Below are 17760 nucleotides of genomic sequence, written 5' to 3'. Positions count from 1 at the left end.
GTCAGAGTAACAAAAAAGAGAGTGATGGATGATAAAATAATAGAAAAATACTTGAGGGGGGAATTTTTTTCTTTTAATCACAAATTTTACGCACTTATTTTTGAAGTAATAGTAGTACGGACTGTACTGAAGCTGCTGTGACCACTGCAGCCTGTACACTTCTATTGCTTCAGAACAAAGACGACTTAACACAGGAGTTTCTGAAAGGAAAGGCTTCTGGTCTGGTCATACATCAAGTGCACAAAAGTCTGTTGTTCTCAATTACCCCTTATCGATAAAGGAGACAGATGTTATTTCCAGTAAAACAAAACTATACAGCTTAATGGTTCTTTATTCTGAACACCTCAGTGAATTTTGGAATTTTTCTGTGAGTTCCCGATTCAGTGACTTTAGGAAGCAATCGATTCCCTCTAGGACATCTGATCACTCTTGTTTCAGATACTCCAGAGACCACTTGGAAATTAGTTTTCTTGCTCTGACTTTAGACTCATTTTCAGGGTTTTGCTGCATGCATTTTGGTCCTATCAAAGAAATTATTTGAGTTTCTTGGGGGAAAAAAACATTAAAGGGTTAAGGACATGAATTTTGATGACTCATCACATACAACCACTTTAAAAAATTAACCGTTCCCAGGCCCACTGGCCAACAGCTGATATTGGAAAACTGTTGCCAGCCAGGGTGCTCCACTGGGGGAATATAGAATAACATGGCAGCTAATGAAAGAAATGGATGGCTGAAGTGCTCCAAAGTGGAAGCCACTCACACAGAGTGATTTAATACTACAAATCTCATAGCCCCTACTCGGGACCTACCTCTATGATGTTAAAAAGACATAATGAACTTGGCGAGATAAGGCTGACGACTGTGATAGCAGCGATATGCTGCCATTGCTCCGTGGAATAGGAGCAGTGGCAGCAGACTGCCGCTATACTCTATGGGCTGCCCAGATGACATAGCTATCACATAGGCAGACCCTCCCCCTTCACCTACCTGCAGCCTGCCCTGCACTTAACCGCTCGCTGTCATCTCGTGTAATAGCGGAGGAGCATAGCTCACAGTGGTCATTTGCTCCTTTAGTTGCCCCATGTAATAGGGACTTAAGCGCAGGCCATATGAAGTGATCAAGTGATTTTATTCCATGTCCTTTAACCCCTTAAGGAGCGGGCTAATTTTCGTTTTTCGTGTTTTTTCCTCCTTGTGTATATAAGGCCATAACAGTTGCATTTTTACACCTGCAGACCCACGTGAGCCCTTATTTTTTGTGTCACTAATTGTACTTTGCAATGACAGGCTGAATTTTCATGCACGGTGAAATTGAAAAAAGAAAAAGCAATTATTTTTCTTTGTGGGGGCTTAGTTTTTACACCGTGTGTCCTATGGAAAAACTGACTTGTTACATATGTTCCTCAAGTCAGTACGATTAAATGCTATCTAACATGTATAACTTTTATATTAATTGATGGCTTGTAAAAAAAATAAAACCTTTTACAGAAAATAAAAGTTCCTTAAAATCGCTCTATTCCCATGCTTATAGCACTTTTATCCTTTGGTCTATGGGGCGGTGTACCTTGATTGCGCATATGCGACTTTTTGAACATTTCTTTATTACATTTTTTTTTTATTTGATGCAACCCAAAATGCGCTTTGCACTTTGGAATTTTTTCTGCACTTATGCCGTTTACCGTGAGGGATCATGAATTAAATAAATTAATATTTCGGGCAATTACGCATCCAGCGATACTAAACATGTTTGTTTATTTATTTTTATTTGTAAAATGGGAAAAGGGGGGTGATTTGGACTTTTATTAGGGGAGGGGGTTATTTATCAATAAAAACACTTTATTCTTTTTCTCATACAGTAATTAGAAGACCCCTGGAGGACTTATATATACACAGCACTGATCTCCCATTGAGATCAATGCTGTGTATATAACAGAGCACCGATCCATCAGATGCTCTATTATAATGGTCTGCTGCCCGCGGTCCCTGGCTGCACATAGCAACCGGGGACCACGGGCTGCAGAGAGGGCTCATGCTGGGAGCCCTCTCTGATCCCCCTTAACAGCCGCATGACGGGTATACCCGCCATGCGTCGTTAAGGGGTTAAAATCAACAGGGGAGATTTATCAAACTGGTGTATAGTAGAATGGTCTTAGTTGCCCCTAGCAACCAATTAGATTCCACCTTTCATTTTTCAAAAAATCTGTGAGGAATGAACAGTGGAATCTGATTGGTTGCTAGGGGCAACTAAGACAATTCTACTTTAAACCGGTTTGATTAATCTCCCCCTATGTGTTTCGAGGTCTTTGTCTTTTCATCAGGTTTCGGGACACATAACAATAGTTCAGTGTTCACCTGATTAAGGGGCAAAGACCTCGAAACAAGTTGTTTTTAAGGGACTTGGAATAAAATGCCTTCTTATTGATATGGCCTGCACTTAGCGGCATCTGCCTGCTTTTTTGTCTATCCCGGTCTTAAAGGGAACCTGTCACCAATATAGTACTATGGCCTTCTTATTTATATGGCCTGCAGTTATAGGTATCTGCCCACTTTTTGTCTATTTGATCCTTTGGCCTGAATACCAGATGGTACTCAGTATAGCGATTACCAGAGTTGCGACCATTGATTATCATTCTCATATACTGTATATGCTTGTGAATGGTTGTGGTTATGCACAACTGAACAAGGTGAGCGCACATCTATACACTACTTTCAGTAGATCTGGTATGTCACCACCTGATGAGATGCTGTGCCTCCTTTTTTTTTTTTTTTTGCATACCTTTAAGACAAGAGTCATTCTTATAAAAAGAACGAAGCTAGGTTCAGGAAGGAATAGTTTATTATGGTGAATAATGTTGCCAATTCTTCTCATGAAGGTTGAATGCATATGTGGCAGATTATTCTACTACTGCCAACATTTACTATACATTGAATCCTTACATATATTACATGTGCATTTTACTTTTTTTTTTACGCCTGATAACTGAAGGAGTGAATCCTGTGATGAAAATTCACATGAACAGAAATTGACATGTTGTGGATTTTATAAGCTGAACTTCAGGTCAATTTTCATGCAGAACAAATCTACAGCATGTGGATGAGATTTGTAAAATCTGCTCTACATGCCTGTACTGTAATCCTCTGCATATTTTACCTGTGAAGACCTTTAAGTAATATCCGCAGTAATTCTGCCACCTGCGACTTTGCTCTTACACTAAAACCACCGATTTAAAAGAAGATTTCTAAAAATATTAGAAACTTAAAAAGGTGAAGGACTTGGGTAGTCAGATCTCCAAAAATATTATCCTGGCTTTCCAGTCTCTAGGGAGCAGATTATTGACTTTGTTATACTTTACGTAACAATTGCCTAAAATGGGTAAGAATCTTACATTATATTATATTATGTAATATAAAATTAGATTTATCTTTGTCTGAAGAACACTTATTCATCAATGTGACTCATTTTTATTATTTCTTAACAGATAAACTTACAGAGAAAAATGAGAGTCACTGGTGTTATTACTCAAGGAGCAAAAAGAATAGGAAGTCCAGAGTATATAAAATCATACAAGATTGCATATAGTGATGATGGGAAATCATGGTCAACATATAAAATAAGAAGAACCAGTGAAGACATGGTAAGTTTTTTTCTTTCTCCGTACAGTATTTGAACTGTATTTATTGTTTTATAAAGTGGTTCTATGGGATTTCATAAATAGCTATAAAAGCATCCCCTAATATAAACCAGAGCTGGGTACAAACAATAAAGGTGTCTAAATAGTGGCCTCACTTTCTAATATACAACCATATTTCAGTAGCTCTGAACATACTGTCCTATATGTGTGGTAGTGAATCCTTAAATGAACTCCTATCATGCCTTCAAGCTCTAAATGGTTTACCGTAAAGTCAACATATAGTAAGAGCTTGACAGTCACACATAAAGGACATAGCCAGAGAAAATGCCACTGCCTTCTTTTCTGTCCCCAGTGTTCAGACTCATATAAAGTATGAAAATGTAGGAAGTATGAACCCTCAAAGCTGTCATATGTATTCTTTATACACAACCCCCTTAAAATGCGGTTGCAGAAAGTATATTGGATTGTGAATATTGTTTGTGAGCAAATTTCTGATTCATACGGAATGTCAATATTCATTGGAATCGATTAGAAATACTATCTTGAATAAAAATAGAAAACTTGAAGGGGGGGACATTTACTAAGGTGTCTAATCTGTGCCACTATTCTAATGAGGACTGGTGTATATTTTGTTCTAATATCTTGTGACTGATTGATTAAAATGTAGCACTGCCAAAGTGAATGTATCTAAGTAAAAAGTCGTTGAAAAAGTCACAAAAGTGCAAAAATTGCGCAAGCATATTCACTTAATACTGACCAAACATAGGCCTTTAACAGTTTTTGCGACTTTTTAAAAAGTCGCAAATGATTGATTAGGCGCTAATCTCATATTATTCAAACTTTTGGGTGAATACTAAAAACAGGCAGAGTAAAAAAAAAAAGGTAAAAAAATATTTACCTGTCGAATACAGGTTCATAAAAATGGGTAAAAAAAAATCCTATTCGCCTAAAAATAGGCGCAAAGTCCTTGATAAATTTCATCTTGGTGTATAAATAATTAACCCTGAAACAAATCTATAATTAAACATATCATTTATGTAACACTTAATGGGCCCATGCATACATCTGTATTGAACTCTGTGTTTTCATTTGTTTCTACCCTCCTATTCAGTCCACTCCATGTAGCCAGCCTTCAGACAAATTTTATCCACTCCAGGTCTCTAACAATCTAATACTCCTTGACTTCCCTCTGGCTGACTTCTCTCGCAGATTCCAATTGACTCCCCATAACTGACTCCTTCCAGAGGTGATAGCACTCTCAGCTTACACTACTGAGGGCAACTAACTCACCCCACTACTTTGAAGTAGCAGCTTAGCATCAGCTTACCATTGACGTTCTTCAGGCTGTGGGAGGGGATATATTATGATGACACTTCTCACCGTTATGTCTCAAAAAACACTTCACTTTGTTCTGTACAGGTTCTTCATGACCCACTATGCCCTCCATTCCACTAACACTTTCATAGTGGACCCATGTACCATAGGCTAACAACATGTTGTCCAGACACCTGACATGGTCTAACCAACTCCCATGATGCCATTTAACTTGCAATACTTACCAGGGCCAGCAACCATAAACAGTCTTACCTGGTGCAACACATGGCTTCAACCACACACTGACTGTACTTCCTGCCAGCTGCTCCTTTTATATCCTCCAAACTTCTGGACATCTAGTGATAGCAGTAAATATTACAAGCAATTATACAGTACATTAAACTGCCAATACACAGGTTGGGGGCACAATACAATATAGTATGTACAGCCTATGTACAATACACTTTACACATACAGTACATGACAAAAACATTTAAATACCAACAGACATTTTCTTGATTATATATACAGTACCTATAGTCTTTTATGTAAAATGATGAAGCACACAAGGTTTATCCCCTTTACAAACAATACCTGTAAGGAGGAAATAAATGAAACTGTGTGGTCCATACTGTCTGTCACTCTTTAAAAAAATAGCTTACATAACTTGATTTAGGCACTTATTAGAGACTTTTCCGATTCTGTGTTATTCATACACTATTGGTTAAAAGTGAGCCAACTAAAATATGGTCTCAATTTCGTCTAGACGGTCTAAAAAGGCAGCAGAATTTTAAACAGTCTAAGCCAGTGCGATTAATCTGGCATATTTGTAGATTGTGTAGTCTACATTTACATTGTCTAATCAGACAGTTTTATTATCTGCTCCTCTGTGTTCTGCGTCCTAAACCAAGGAAAGAAAATCTATATTAAAAGTAATGTAGAAGCATTAGGTAAAATTATGCTCTTGTTTGCACATTTCTTATACAAATACACATTTGCTTCTATAGTAATTATAGACCTATAAAACAATATTATAACTTGGGTGTTTTCTAAAGTTCTAAAATTTATTACTGTTTAGCTAGTTAGACCATTGTTCCCATTGTTCGCAGGTAACCATTACATGATCTTTTTCTTCTCCCTGTATGTATGACAAAGATCATGACTCTCATGTATTTTTTATTCTGTTATAATAAACTTATAAAGAGATGAAAATTGTCATCAGCTATAAATCTTTCGAGACATTCCATTTAAAAATGCAGAGCATAAACTAATCCTCTCTTGTATTATCTCAAGCCTCAGTACTAAGTAATCAGTTTTGTCTTGGTTAAAGTAAATTGACAGTATAAAAATTAGTTAATGATTTTCTGTAACTCATGCTGTTGCACACGCTACTAGAAATGGAGAGCTAGTAGCTCGTACAGGCCTAGGAATTAACCTCTCTGTATGTTACTTTTATGCCATAGGAAAGTGAATGCTAAAATACCATAACATCAAATAGACAACAAATCTTTTAAGCATTACTAGATTTTATTTTATAAAACTGTTTCTTGCTCCCAACCTCACCTCTTTTAAGTGGTAGTCCAGACAAATAAAATTGTTTTTAAATCAACTGGTGTCAAAAAGTTATATAGAGCTTTAAATGACTTCTATGACATCCAGCACTCAGATGATGTACGCGCTGCAGGAAGTAGGAAGGGGTGTATTCTTTCCAGTCTGACACAGTGCTCTCTGCTGCCACCTCTGTCCATGACAGGAACTGTCCAAAGTAGTAGCAAAGCCCCATAGACAATCTTTACTGCCTGGAAAGTTCCTCTCATGGACAGAGGTGGCAGCAGAGAGCATTGTGTCAGACTGGACAGAGCACACCACTTCCTGCAAGATATAGATTAAATGGTAAATACTGGAAGTTGTTTTTTTTGTTTTTTTTTATAGAAATTATTTACAAATCTATATAACGTTCTGACACAAGTTGACTTAAAAATTTGAATTTTTTTTCTCCAGAATACCCCTCTAATAGAACAATAGGCATCTGGGAACATTAGGGAGTTTTAACCTTCCTCAGGATCAACACTTTAGGGTTGAACTGTAGGTTGAACTTGATGGACTCATGGTCCATGATGGACTTAAATGGTCTTTTTTCCACCTTATTAGGTTCATTACTATGTAACTATATTAGGGATATATATTTTTTTTACTTTAATTTTGTAAGGGCTTAATCTATTTAACCACATACATTAGTTAAAGGGGTTATCCAGCGCTACAAAAACATGGCCACTTTTCCCCCTACTGTTGTCTCCAGTTCAGGTGTGGTTGGCAATTAAGCTTCATTTACTTCAATGGAACTGAGTTTCAAAACCCCACCCAAACTGGAGACAAGAGAGGGGGGAAAGTGGCCATGTTTTTGTAGCGCTGAATAACCCCTTTAAAGTAAGGCCATGTTATATAATATAAAAATTATTGGTGCTTAGAAATGTATCTATATAGTGTTATTATCATACTGTTTCTCAAAAAACAATATCAGCAACACAACACATGTCTGTATTGGGTTAACACACTCAAGATAACCGAGGCTACATCTGTGTATCAATCAATATCAATACATCAATGCTCAGCTCTTCCTGCTTTGTAACAGGATGCCGATAGATTGCATAGCATTTTCATAGTGACAGGTTCCCTTTAAGCCTGATGTTTAAGGTCTTATTTTTGTTAGTGGGCAGAGCCTTCAATTTTTTTGTCAAAAAGAGTTAAAGAGGTACTTCCATTTCCCAGAGAAGAAAAAAAAAAAAAAACATGAAAAAAAATTATAACTTTGGTACATTGTGTGCTTAAAAACACTTAAAAAACATAACAGATGGACAGACAGAGTGGCCGGATATGTATAGTCCGAAGTTGGTGGACAAACAGGTGAAAAAATACTTATATATCCCTAACCTAACCACAATGGATGAAGTGCACAATCACATACTCTAACATGCACAAACATATGTCAGAAATAGCCCTGAGTGGGCAATACAGGGAACCATAACAAATTGCAATGAAAAGCCTGACATATGAGCCACAAATCCCAACCCAAGGGACAAAGAAAGTGCAAAGTGCATGTCTTAGGATAGAAAGGAACTCCATCCATAACTGATGCATGTTGCGCACGCACTGGATTCTTTATTAAAGATTAGATGAATAAATAGATCCAGACATGATAGGTGAAAAAAACATAGTTTGCTGTAGTAATAAAGACAAAGTAAGAGCAACATCAGGAGAAGAAATGTTGAGAGAACCTTGCAAAATGTTTGGGATAGGCAACGCCAGATGAAATTGAACGCTCTTCGTTTGATTCCCCCCAGCTGCATAAGTTGGATGCCACCCTAGGGAGTCCTGAAAAACATGGATACAGCCACTGACTGTTTCCATGTTTTCCTGGCAGCCCTATGGCAGCATCCAACTTATGCAGCTAGGGGTTGGTCTCTACAACCCTAACTGAACTTTCCAGAAAAACCTTCACCTCCCCACCTTAGATTTAAGCAGTTGAGCTTTATGAGGTCTAGTAGAGAGTGGGGTTCCTTAACCCCCATCAAATATATGCATAAACAATCTAGAAGACGCTTCTCAATTATTTTAAAAATAAATGTCAAAGCTAAACTTATGACGAAGATAAGGCAAGAGAAACTAGAAACTAGTATGAGCATGGGTACTATGTCAAGAAATTGTGATAAAGCAATATGATTTTACTCTACTATTCACCAACCACGGCTCTACTCTAAAAGCAATGAAGGAAAAAACAGATGATCCAGCAGGCTCTGATGTAAGTTAAAAAATGTTTCCCTTTATTCACACAAAATCACCATGTGGTACATGAAGACACAAGCCTTTTTTGTGCTGGGGGCTTGTGTCTTCATATACCACATGGTGATTTTGTGTGAATAAAGGGAAGCAATTTTGAACTTACATCAGAGCCTGCTGGATCATCTGTTTTTTCCTTCATTGATTCCTCAACACTCACCATTGGAGTGGATCCGTGCAAGCGGCTTGACTATCAAAGGAGAGGTGAGCTGGCAAAAAACTTTTTTATTGTTGGACTCTAAAAGCAATGGTCTAATGTATACATAGCTACAGTATACATACGTATCTATATTATACAGTATATTTACATTATATGTCTTTACATCTACACTCTGTCAACTGTATCGGTTTACTGTATCTATGAGCCAAACCACTGCTTTTAGAGCAGAGTGATGATTGATAACCTAGACAATGACTTGTCATAAATGGGAGGGAAAGAGCAGCATATAAGGAGAAGGAAGCGAGTTTGCTAAATGAATGTATTTTCCTAAATATTTACCTTCATGAGTTCTACAAGTTTGACTATACAGTGGTACCTCAGTTCCCAAGCATATTTGGTTCAGGAAGGCATTTTGAGAACCAAGCAGTCTGAGAACTGTGCAGTGTTTTCCCATAGGAAATAATGTAAATGTGTTTAATTGGTTCCAGCACTAACCATTTATTACCTACAATACTCATTTATTACATTAAAAAGTGCCTAGTTTACTCACTGCAGTACAGTATAGAACAGCACTGTATTGTATAGAACATTTTACACAAGAAACATTCAACAAAACCAGCAATTAAAGTACAGTAGTCACTAACTCCTCACTCATCCTTTACTGTATAGAGCCCCCCCATCCCAGCACTGTAATGTATGGGAGATGGTGGTGCACTGACTGTACTACTACTGTACAGTATATGCACTCCAGCAGTCTTATACAGTACAGGATGGGAGATGGTGGTGCACTGACTGTACTACTTCTGTACTGTATATGCACTCCAGCAGTCTTATACAGTACAGGATGGGAGATGGTGGTGCACTGATTGTACTACTACTGTACTGTATATGCACTCCAGCAGTCTTATACAGTACAGGATGGGAGACGGTGGTTCACTGACTGTACTACTACTGTACTATATATGCACTCCAGCAGTCTTATACAGTACAGGATGGGAGATGGTGGTGCACTGACTGTACTACTACTGTACTGTATATGCACTCCAGCAGTCTTATACAGTACAGGATGGGAGATGGTGGTGCACTGATTGTACTACTACTGTACTATATATGCACTCCAGCAGTCTTATACAGTACAGGATTGGAGATCGTGGTGCACTGACTGTACTACTACTGTACTGTATATGCACTCCAGCAGTCTTATACAGTACAGGATTGGAGATGGTGGTGCACTGACTGTACTACTACCGTACTGTATATGCACTCCAGCAGTCTTATACAGTACAGGATTGGAGATGGTGGTGCACTGACTGTACTACTACTGTACTGTATATGCACTCCAGCAGTCTTATACAGTACTGGATGGGAGATGGTGGTGCACTGACTGTACTACTACTGTACTATATATGCACTCCAGCAGTCTTATACAGGACTGTACTGTATGTGAAGCCTCACCAGTGCTAAACTCTCCAGGTACAACCCACCATCCACACTCGCAAAAACATTGAGATACCGAGCAAAGTTTGAATTCTGAATGTTACTTCCAGGTAAATTTTCATTTGAATACTGCGGTATTACTGTACTACAAGACTGGGAGCCCGAAAAGTGTTTGAGAACCGAGCAACAGTTTGAGAACCAAAGCAAACTTTCCTTGAAAATACAGTTTGAGTTTCGAGCAGTTTGAGAACTGAGCAGTTTGAGAACCGAGTTACCACTGTATTAGCTGAGATAGGAATAGAAGTAAATAGAAGTATAAGTATTCGAGAAAAAAAACTTTTGTCTTACTTTTAACACAGGTATTTCGAGGGAATGTTGACAACAACACACCCTATGCCAATTCTTTTACGCCACCCATTGAAGCCCAGTACATTCGCCTATATCCACAAGTGTGCCGACGCCATTGTACTCTGAGGATGGAACTTCTCGGATGTGAACTATCAGGTTGGTGTACATTTACTATGAGTGAAAGCATTGCTCATCCTTTGTATCCCACACTATGCCTTTTTTTACGTATTCTCTACAGCAGAATGAGAAAATAGGAAAGCAGATGTCTGGTGGGCTGCTTATGTGTCAGAATGAGACACTGCGTAGATAAGGCTAAAGCTTAGAGAATACATATGAGGAGTAGAATATTTGCAGCCAAAGGTTAAAAATGTCTGAAGATGACAGATTGTCCATATTTATTTTAGGTGATGCTAAGATGATTAAAGCCGCTAAATTGCCCCTGTTTATTTTTGTAATTTATCTTTCTTTCCCGCTGTATTATGTTGTCAGGATCCTAAAAAACCACTAACAAATGAGATGACATATCATGATAGCAATGTTTATTTTCTATTAGCGGGATCTCTTTTCTTTTCTTTCACCTTTCTTCCCTGCTGCATCTTTTCCAATAAGATTGAATATTAAGCAGCAGCCTAGTGATTTGTTTCACGTTCAAAATGCTGAACAGATACCATTCCGTGTGCGGCCGTTCTGGCAAATAGATACATGACCTAGCTCATTGACCCTCCAACAAAGTTTTGTGAACAAAACCTAAAAGTTTGACCCCTTTGTCACATATTATCTTAGACACACTGCCTCTACCGCACTAAAGCAATTTCATTTTGCACATTTTTTTTCTTCCCCTCTCTTGGAGCAGGCGGTAAATCCATTTACAGGTAACGTTTTAGATGGCTACTCTTATTGTATAAGTGGCGGTCGCTGAGTTCAAGTGTGATACAGCAAAACAATTTGCGTTAAATGATTTCTGGCCTTCTAGAGCCACACAAAAATGACACAGAATTGAAAATCTGCTGCATTAATCTTCCTGTTTCGAGTGTATCAGGATTTGGTGAGGTGAACAGAAGGCTTAATAAAGGTACTTCAGCAAATTAGATTTCTGTTGTCTTTCATTCCTGACACCCAATTTTCAGAGCCGCCCAATTTGTCAGCCGTGGACTTGCTAAGTTAATTGGTTTCCTGCTTTATTTTGATTTTCAAGGTCGTGACATTTCACCTCAAAGGCAGCACTTGTGTCTTATACTTATGTGCCACATCCTGCATCCTCCTCTGGATGGTAGTGGAGTGCACTATATTTATAGGGAAGAAGAAATGTCATCTATAATGGAAGATTATTGTCACTGGAGGTCAGGCAGAAGTCTCTGAGCAGATTATATCTGATAGTAAAATTTGGAGTGGGATTTTTTTTATAGCCAAACATCATAATAAACTTCATCATTGGCATGTATACTAATGTAATATTTAAAGGGGTCACCTGAGGCCATGATATTGATGTCCTATCCTATAGGGTGTTGGTCCATCAATACCATTTAACACCTGTTCACAGAATTGATGAAAAATGTGTGATTACTGGAAGTTTTACAATATAAATGTCGAAGAGGAGCAATACATTCAGCCATTTGGTGTCAAATGTATTCCAATAGAAAAAAAATGAGTATATATTTGCTTTCAATGAGCTCAGGCAGTCAGCGGCCAAGGTGGGACCCCATTACAGCCACTGACTGGCTGAGTGGACTTCACACATCACGACTCATGTCCCTGCTCAGACCAGAAAGCATCCAGGGACTGGGGACCGGAGGGGTGGTATGTGGCCACCAGAGCTGGAGCGGGTTATTTAAGATCATGTTATTTCTTTTATCCTCCCCCTCCCAAGCAAAAAAAATAAAAAAATGGGTCTGGCTGGACGTCTCCTTTAATATTTATGCTAATTAGGTGATTTGGTGCACTGGGGTTAGAACTACTACCACCAGTGCACTGATCCGCCCCTGGCTGGCCCATCCATTTATTGAATATAAATGGAGCAGGCTAGCTCTGGGCAGTATTCCCACACCCATTGCACTAAACTGCCTTACTAGCCTAGGGATTTAACTAGAAAATGCATGGAAATAGCGTGGAGGATGAAGGTAAGAAACTTAAAGGGGAAATCATGGCAAAATATATTTCAGATATGTTATTGCCCAACAAAAGTTATGAAAATTACTAATGGACACTTATTATGGGAAACGCACCTAAAGTGCACTTTGCATACACTTACTACAGCATGGCGTGTTCAGGTCTCTGTAAGGTTGGTGATGTCACGTCACATAAACTGCTTATACCTGCTGCAGCAGTGGGACAGACTGAAGCAGCAGGAGTTGGCAGTTTATGTGACGTGATGTCACAAACTTTACAGAGACCTGAACACGCCATGCTGTAGTAAGTGCAGGGAAAATGCACTATAGGTGTGTCTCCCATATAGGTGTGTCTATAAGTAATTTTCCTAACTTTTGTTGGGCAATAACATATCTTAAGACTTTTTTGCCCGAACTTCCCCTTTAACTTCATCTTCATTGTCCCATGCTAAATAGGGATATATCAGCAGTTTAGATTTGTGTAACCTGCTGATAGTTTCCCTTTACATTGTTTTGCAGCTCCCGAAAGGAATCATGATGCCGGGAGATCAGTGATTCCAGGCATTGGAACATCTTCTGTAACTCATGTAAATCATGAAACATGTTAATACTATTGGACAGCATGCTCTGTTCTAATTCTTCTCCTTTACATGCCTGCTATTCTGCATGAGGCCATTCTAACATAATGGTGCTTCCTGTCAATCAAACATTTAAGTTGTATAATAAGGATCCAATATGAGATCAAATAACAGACTTTCATACATAAGGAGACCTCACCTTAGAAAATAAATGGGATGCCGCATAGTCAATTTCCTTTTTATGATGCAAAGTTTTGATAAGTGTGCATTAATGCTTTAGAAGTGTTCATTAGTTTCTTGAAGATGTATGTGATACTAAGGGTAATCGCAAAACATTGCTGCAAGTAATAATGACAGAAAATGACTAGTTGATGGCAAGCAGAAATATCTTTCACTTTGCCAGAAGATGCAATTATACCTAGCTTTTGGCTAGACATCCATACCGTACTGACTGAAACAACCACGTCTGACTTATTGCATTTTCTCAAATCATTTTCTTTTTGACTTCTGCCAAAGGTTGCAGTAGCTCTTAAAAATTGTCTATGAGTTACTCGGGGAAATAGTTTGAGAAGAAATATACTGAGTACGAGCAAGCAGTGTTCAGATAGATATATCAGGGGAAATTGGACTGGAAAAAAAAAGGCAAAACAAAACACAAAAAAACCTTCTCTTCTTGGCTTGCTATCCAGTGATTGTAAGCTTTTAAGGGTCTGTACATCTTTTCTTTAGTTGTGTATATACATAAGAAGCCTTGAAAACAAAACAATTAGTGCCTGCCTAACTGGACAATAAAAGTAACATTTAAGATCATTATGTCGTCTTTTATCTGTTCCTCAGATAGAAACATAGCAAAATACAGAAGATTGAAGCAGATTTATTCCAGGGGTGCTCAAAATTACTTAATGTGGATTTGCCAACCACATCTTTTGGAAGTTTGTTCCAAGCATCTTGTCAGGGCCCTGGGGAACAAAGAGACACAAGACAAATGGGCCCTATGGCTAACACCTCCCACACTGTCCCAAACTACTTGCAGTGCAGGTCCTAACTGACCGTCTGCAACTGGACTTCAGTCCCTGCACTCAAATAAGTGCAAAACACAGACAAACAAAATACAGAACACAAAATAAGTAGTACAAACGGGCCAAAGAGAATACCAAACAAGCAAGGGACGAAAGCCAGAGATAGTAACAGAAAGGGCCAACAAGGTACAATGACAGTAGACACTGCAAGTCACAAAGACACACAGAAGGACAGGACTAATAAGGCAACAAGGAATAGAGGACCAAACAAATTCAGAATGAAAGGGAGATGCAACAAGGTAAACGGAGAACCAAAAGCTAGAGATAGTAGCAAGATGAACTAAGGACAAAGCAAGGAACACTGAAAACTAAGCGAGGCACACTAAGAACTAAGCAAGGTACAAAGAGGACAAAGCGAGGCACAGAAGCAAAAGACAAAGACTGGTAAGAAACAGGCAAAGGGATCAGGAAACCAGGAATACAGATTGCAAGGTAAAACACTGGATTAAGCTAAACAGACAAGCTGGACAAAGCTATCAAGAACCCAGACTATAGGGAGAGAGACACCTATAAGGTCCAGGACACAAAGCTAGGATAAGCAAGAGAAACGCAGAAAGCCAGAGGTAAAGAGACCTGCCCATCAACAATTAGGGAGAAAGCCACAGGAAGGTAAGTGCAGGGAGAACTAAGAAACATGGAACGGATCACAGAATGAAACAGCAAAGAACATAATAAAACCAGGAAAGGACTTAAGGCCAAAAGCACAGTTTTTGGTGGCACTGATGCCTTTTCAGGCACAATCATGACACATATACTACTCATTTAGCAAAGTAAATTATTATTTTTTTTTTACATTGCTTTGTTATCTTCTTCTATGTAATCTTAGGTTGTTGTCAGGACTGGGAGGTACGGACAGGACAAGACAGTGGGCCCTAGGTCTGAACCCACCCACTGTCCCTACCTACTTGCCTCAATTGGCCCTAGGCGACCACGGACAACCACGGAGACCTTCCCTATGCTGAAATATGTAGAACACAAAACAAGACAGACAGAAGAACACAATATGGGATAGTAAACAAGCCAAGTCAGAACCGAAGGGGCAGCGCAGTACAAAGTCAGTAGGCAATCAGATAGTCAAAGGTCAGGCGGGAGGTCAGATATCAAGGCAAGCAAACAGAGGAAGTTAGGAAGGGGATCGCAGGAATAGACACAGGGGAGCTGGGACCAGGGTATTAAACTAATAGCCAGCGATCAGGAAATGACTGCTGGCTCTTTAAATATAGGACCAGGAGCCCGGACCAGAACGTGATTGATCTGGCTTCCTGAGGCCTTATCACAACCACATGCAAAGGCTGCAAGCTTGGTGGCAGGATCTTCTGCCACTCAGCCTGAGCCAAATCTTGCTCAGCTGAGTGGCCACATTTCACTGGAGCCCGCGGCGCAGCTGGTAACCAGGGACGCTGTCGGGTCTCCGTGACGTCACCCGACTCCGTCCGGGAAGTCGGCGCTGCGCTCCAGCCGAAGAGGACATCGCTGTCAGGTAAGTTCAGGTAAGGTGCAGTCAGGTGAGTTCCTGACAGTTGTACTCCCTATTATTTTGAGTTTAGCTTCTCATTAAAACATGTGCCCCCCTGAACTTTTATCCTATTTTAAGGTTTCAGTCAGTTCCACACCTTAGCTATTTATTTCTCCAATTTTCACCTAAACAGAAAGTTAAGTTCTAATATTCTAATAAAGGAATGAAAAAGGTATCCCCCTGTGATCAAAATATTTTGTGATGTCCTAATCATATGCCATAATATTCCAAGTTTGGCAACCACTGTGTCAAAATTAAACAATGTAATTATTTTCACCTTTAAACCTTTATGTCCAGAACACAGTATCAATATTTTGAAGTGACCTGTTCTAAAAGATTTTTTTTTTTTTTTACTGAGAAAAAAATAAACATATACAATATGGATTGGCATATAGTGCTGCAACCTGTTATTGTGTAGAGATTCCTGGTACTCTAACAAAAATACATCGATAATATATCGATAATAAGCCTGTATCGCTGTAGTTCCAGTACCTTAGGCACTCCAGTTGAGATGATCCTGTGTGTGTAGTCTTCTCCTTCCTTTGCTGTCAAAAGTAAATTGAAAGTTAGTTGGGAATAGGTCCCAGCCAGTGGCTCCGCTGCATGTAGTCCACAGGATTTAGGTGATATTGTGGATATATAGAAAAAAGAAAAAAGCCAGCTTACCGCCTCCACCTTGCCTCCCAGCACGGGCTCCCGCTCCAACAGGCGTGGGGACAAGCAACAGAAAAAGGATGAGTCCATTGCATTTACTTGGCCGGGAGCTGGACTTATCCTTTTTCTGTATATTGTGGATATCCTTGGAAGAAGTGATGTCACCTCCCGCGGACTACACGCAGAATACCGAGTGTTGGTCACAGTGGAGCCACAGGCCGGGACTGCTCCTAAAAATGTGTTTTAAATTAGTATTTCAGCATTTTACATCAAATACTATTTAAGTCAAATACTGTTAAAGTTTTTTTGGGAAAAAAGTAAAATATCCCTGGTTCCTTTCTTCTCCCCTACAGCTCCAGTTCAGCTTCTTCCAGCCCCCTGATGCTTTTGTTTTCTGCCTACTTCTAACATGAGTGCTCAGCCATCACTGAACACTGCTGCAAGTTATTGTCTGCCATCTCAGAGGCACTAAACAGACAAGAGATCAGGGGACCATGAGGAGCCAAACAGGAGTGGCAGGGGATCGTCGAAGGTAGGCAAGTATAGGATTTTCCCTTTTTTTTTTTTTTTTTTTTTTTAATTTTTCAAAGGCCAGAACATAATGGGATTTTTTGTAAAATGCTGGAATACCCTTATATAACTCTTCAACTTTACAAACTTTGCAGACGAGAGAGAGAGAGAGAGAGAGAGAGAGAGAGAGAGAGAGAGTAGTTATCTATATGTAGATATAGTTAGCTATAAATAAGTGGGGCTCTTATAGTCACTGAGCAACCATGATAGGTCATATTTAGTGGGATTTATCACTCAAAAAATAGTATTCCTGCCTAGGAGCTTAGATATATTATTCCTAGTGAGGTTCACAATCTAACTTCCATCATACATAATCCCACTTGAGTCAGTAAGAAATCATGACCTGTACATGAAGAAAATCGATATTTTAGGGTTTTACCCCAACAGACATAGGAAAAATGGAAATATGAATTCTAGTTTTGACAGGAGTGTTGACAATATTAAGGTCATGTTGACCCAACATCTAATTGATGTTTTTATTGCACAACTGTTTTTAATGCTAAATAACATAATTTCTTTTATAACAA

The 17760-nt window shown here is 39.0% G+C and overlaps 1 protein-coding gene across 1 annotated transcript in view; it reads left to right on the top strand.

The window, feature by feature from the left end:
- EDIL3 (EGF like repeats and discoidin domains 3) overlaps positions 1–17760 on the top strand; it is a 485725-nt gene that overhangs the window by 357302 nt on the left and 110663 nt on the right. The window contains exons 6-7 of the mRNA XM_069962882.1: positions 3483–3638; positions 10743–10887. Of these exons, the coding sequence (XP_069818983.1) occupies positions 3483–3638; positions 10743–10887 (301 nt within the window). The remainder of the gene's footprint in view (positions 1–3482; positions 3639–10742; positions 10888–17760) is intronic.

This window comes from Dendropsophus ebraccatus, chromosome 3, assembly GCF_027789765.1.
Source record: "Dendropsophus ebraccatus isolate aDenEbr1 chromosome 3, aDenEbr1.pat, whole genome shotgun sequence".
Lineage (NCBI taxonomy): Eukaryota > Metazoa > Chordata > Amphibia > Anura > Hylidae > Dendropsophus > Dendropsophus ebraccatus.
Note: the sequence above shows the minus strand (reverse complement) of the source record. Positions and strands in the feature narration are given on the sequence as shown.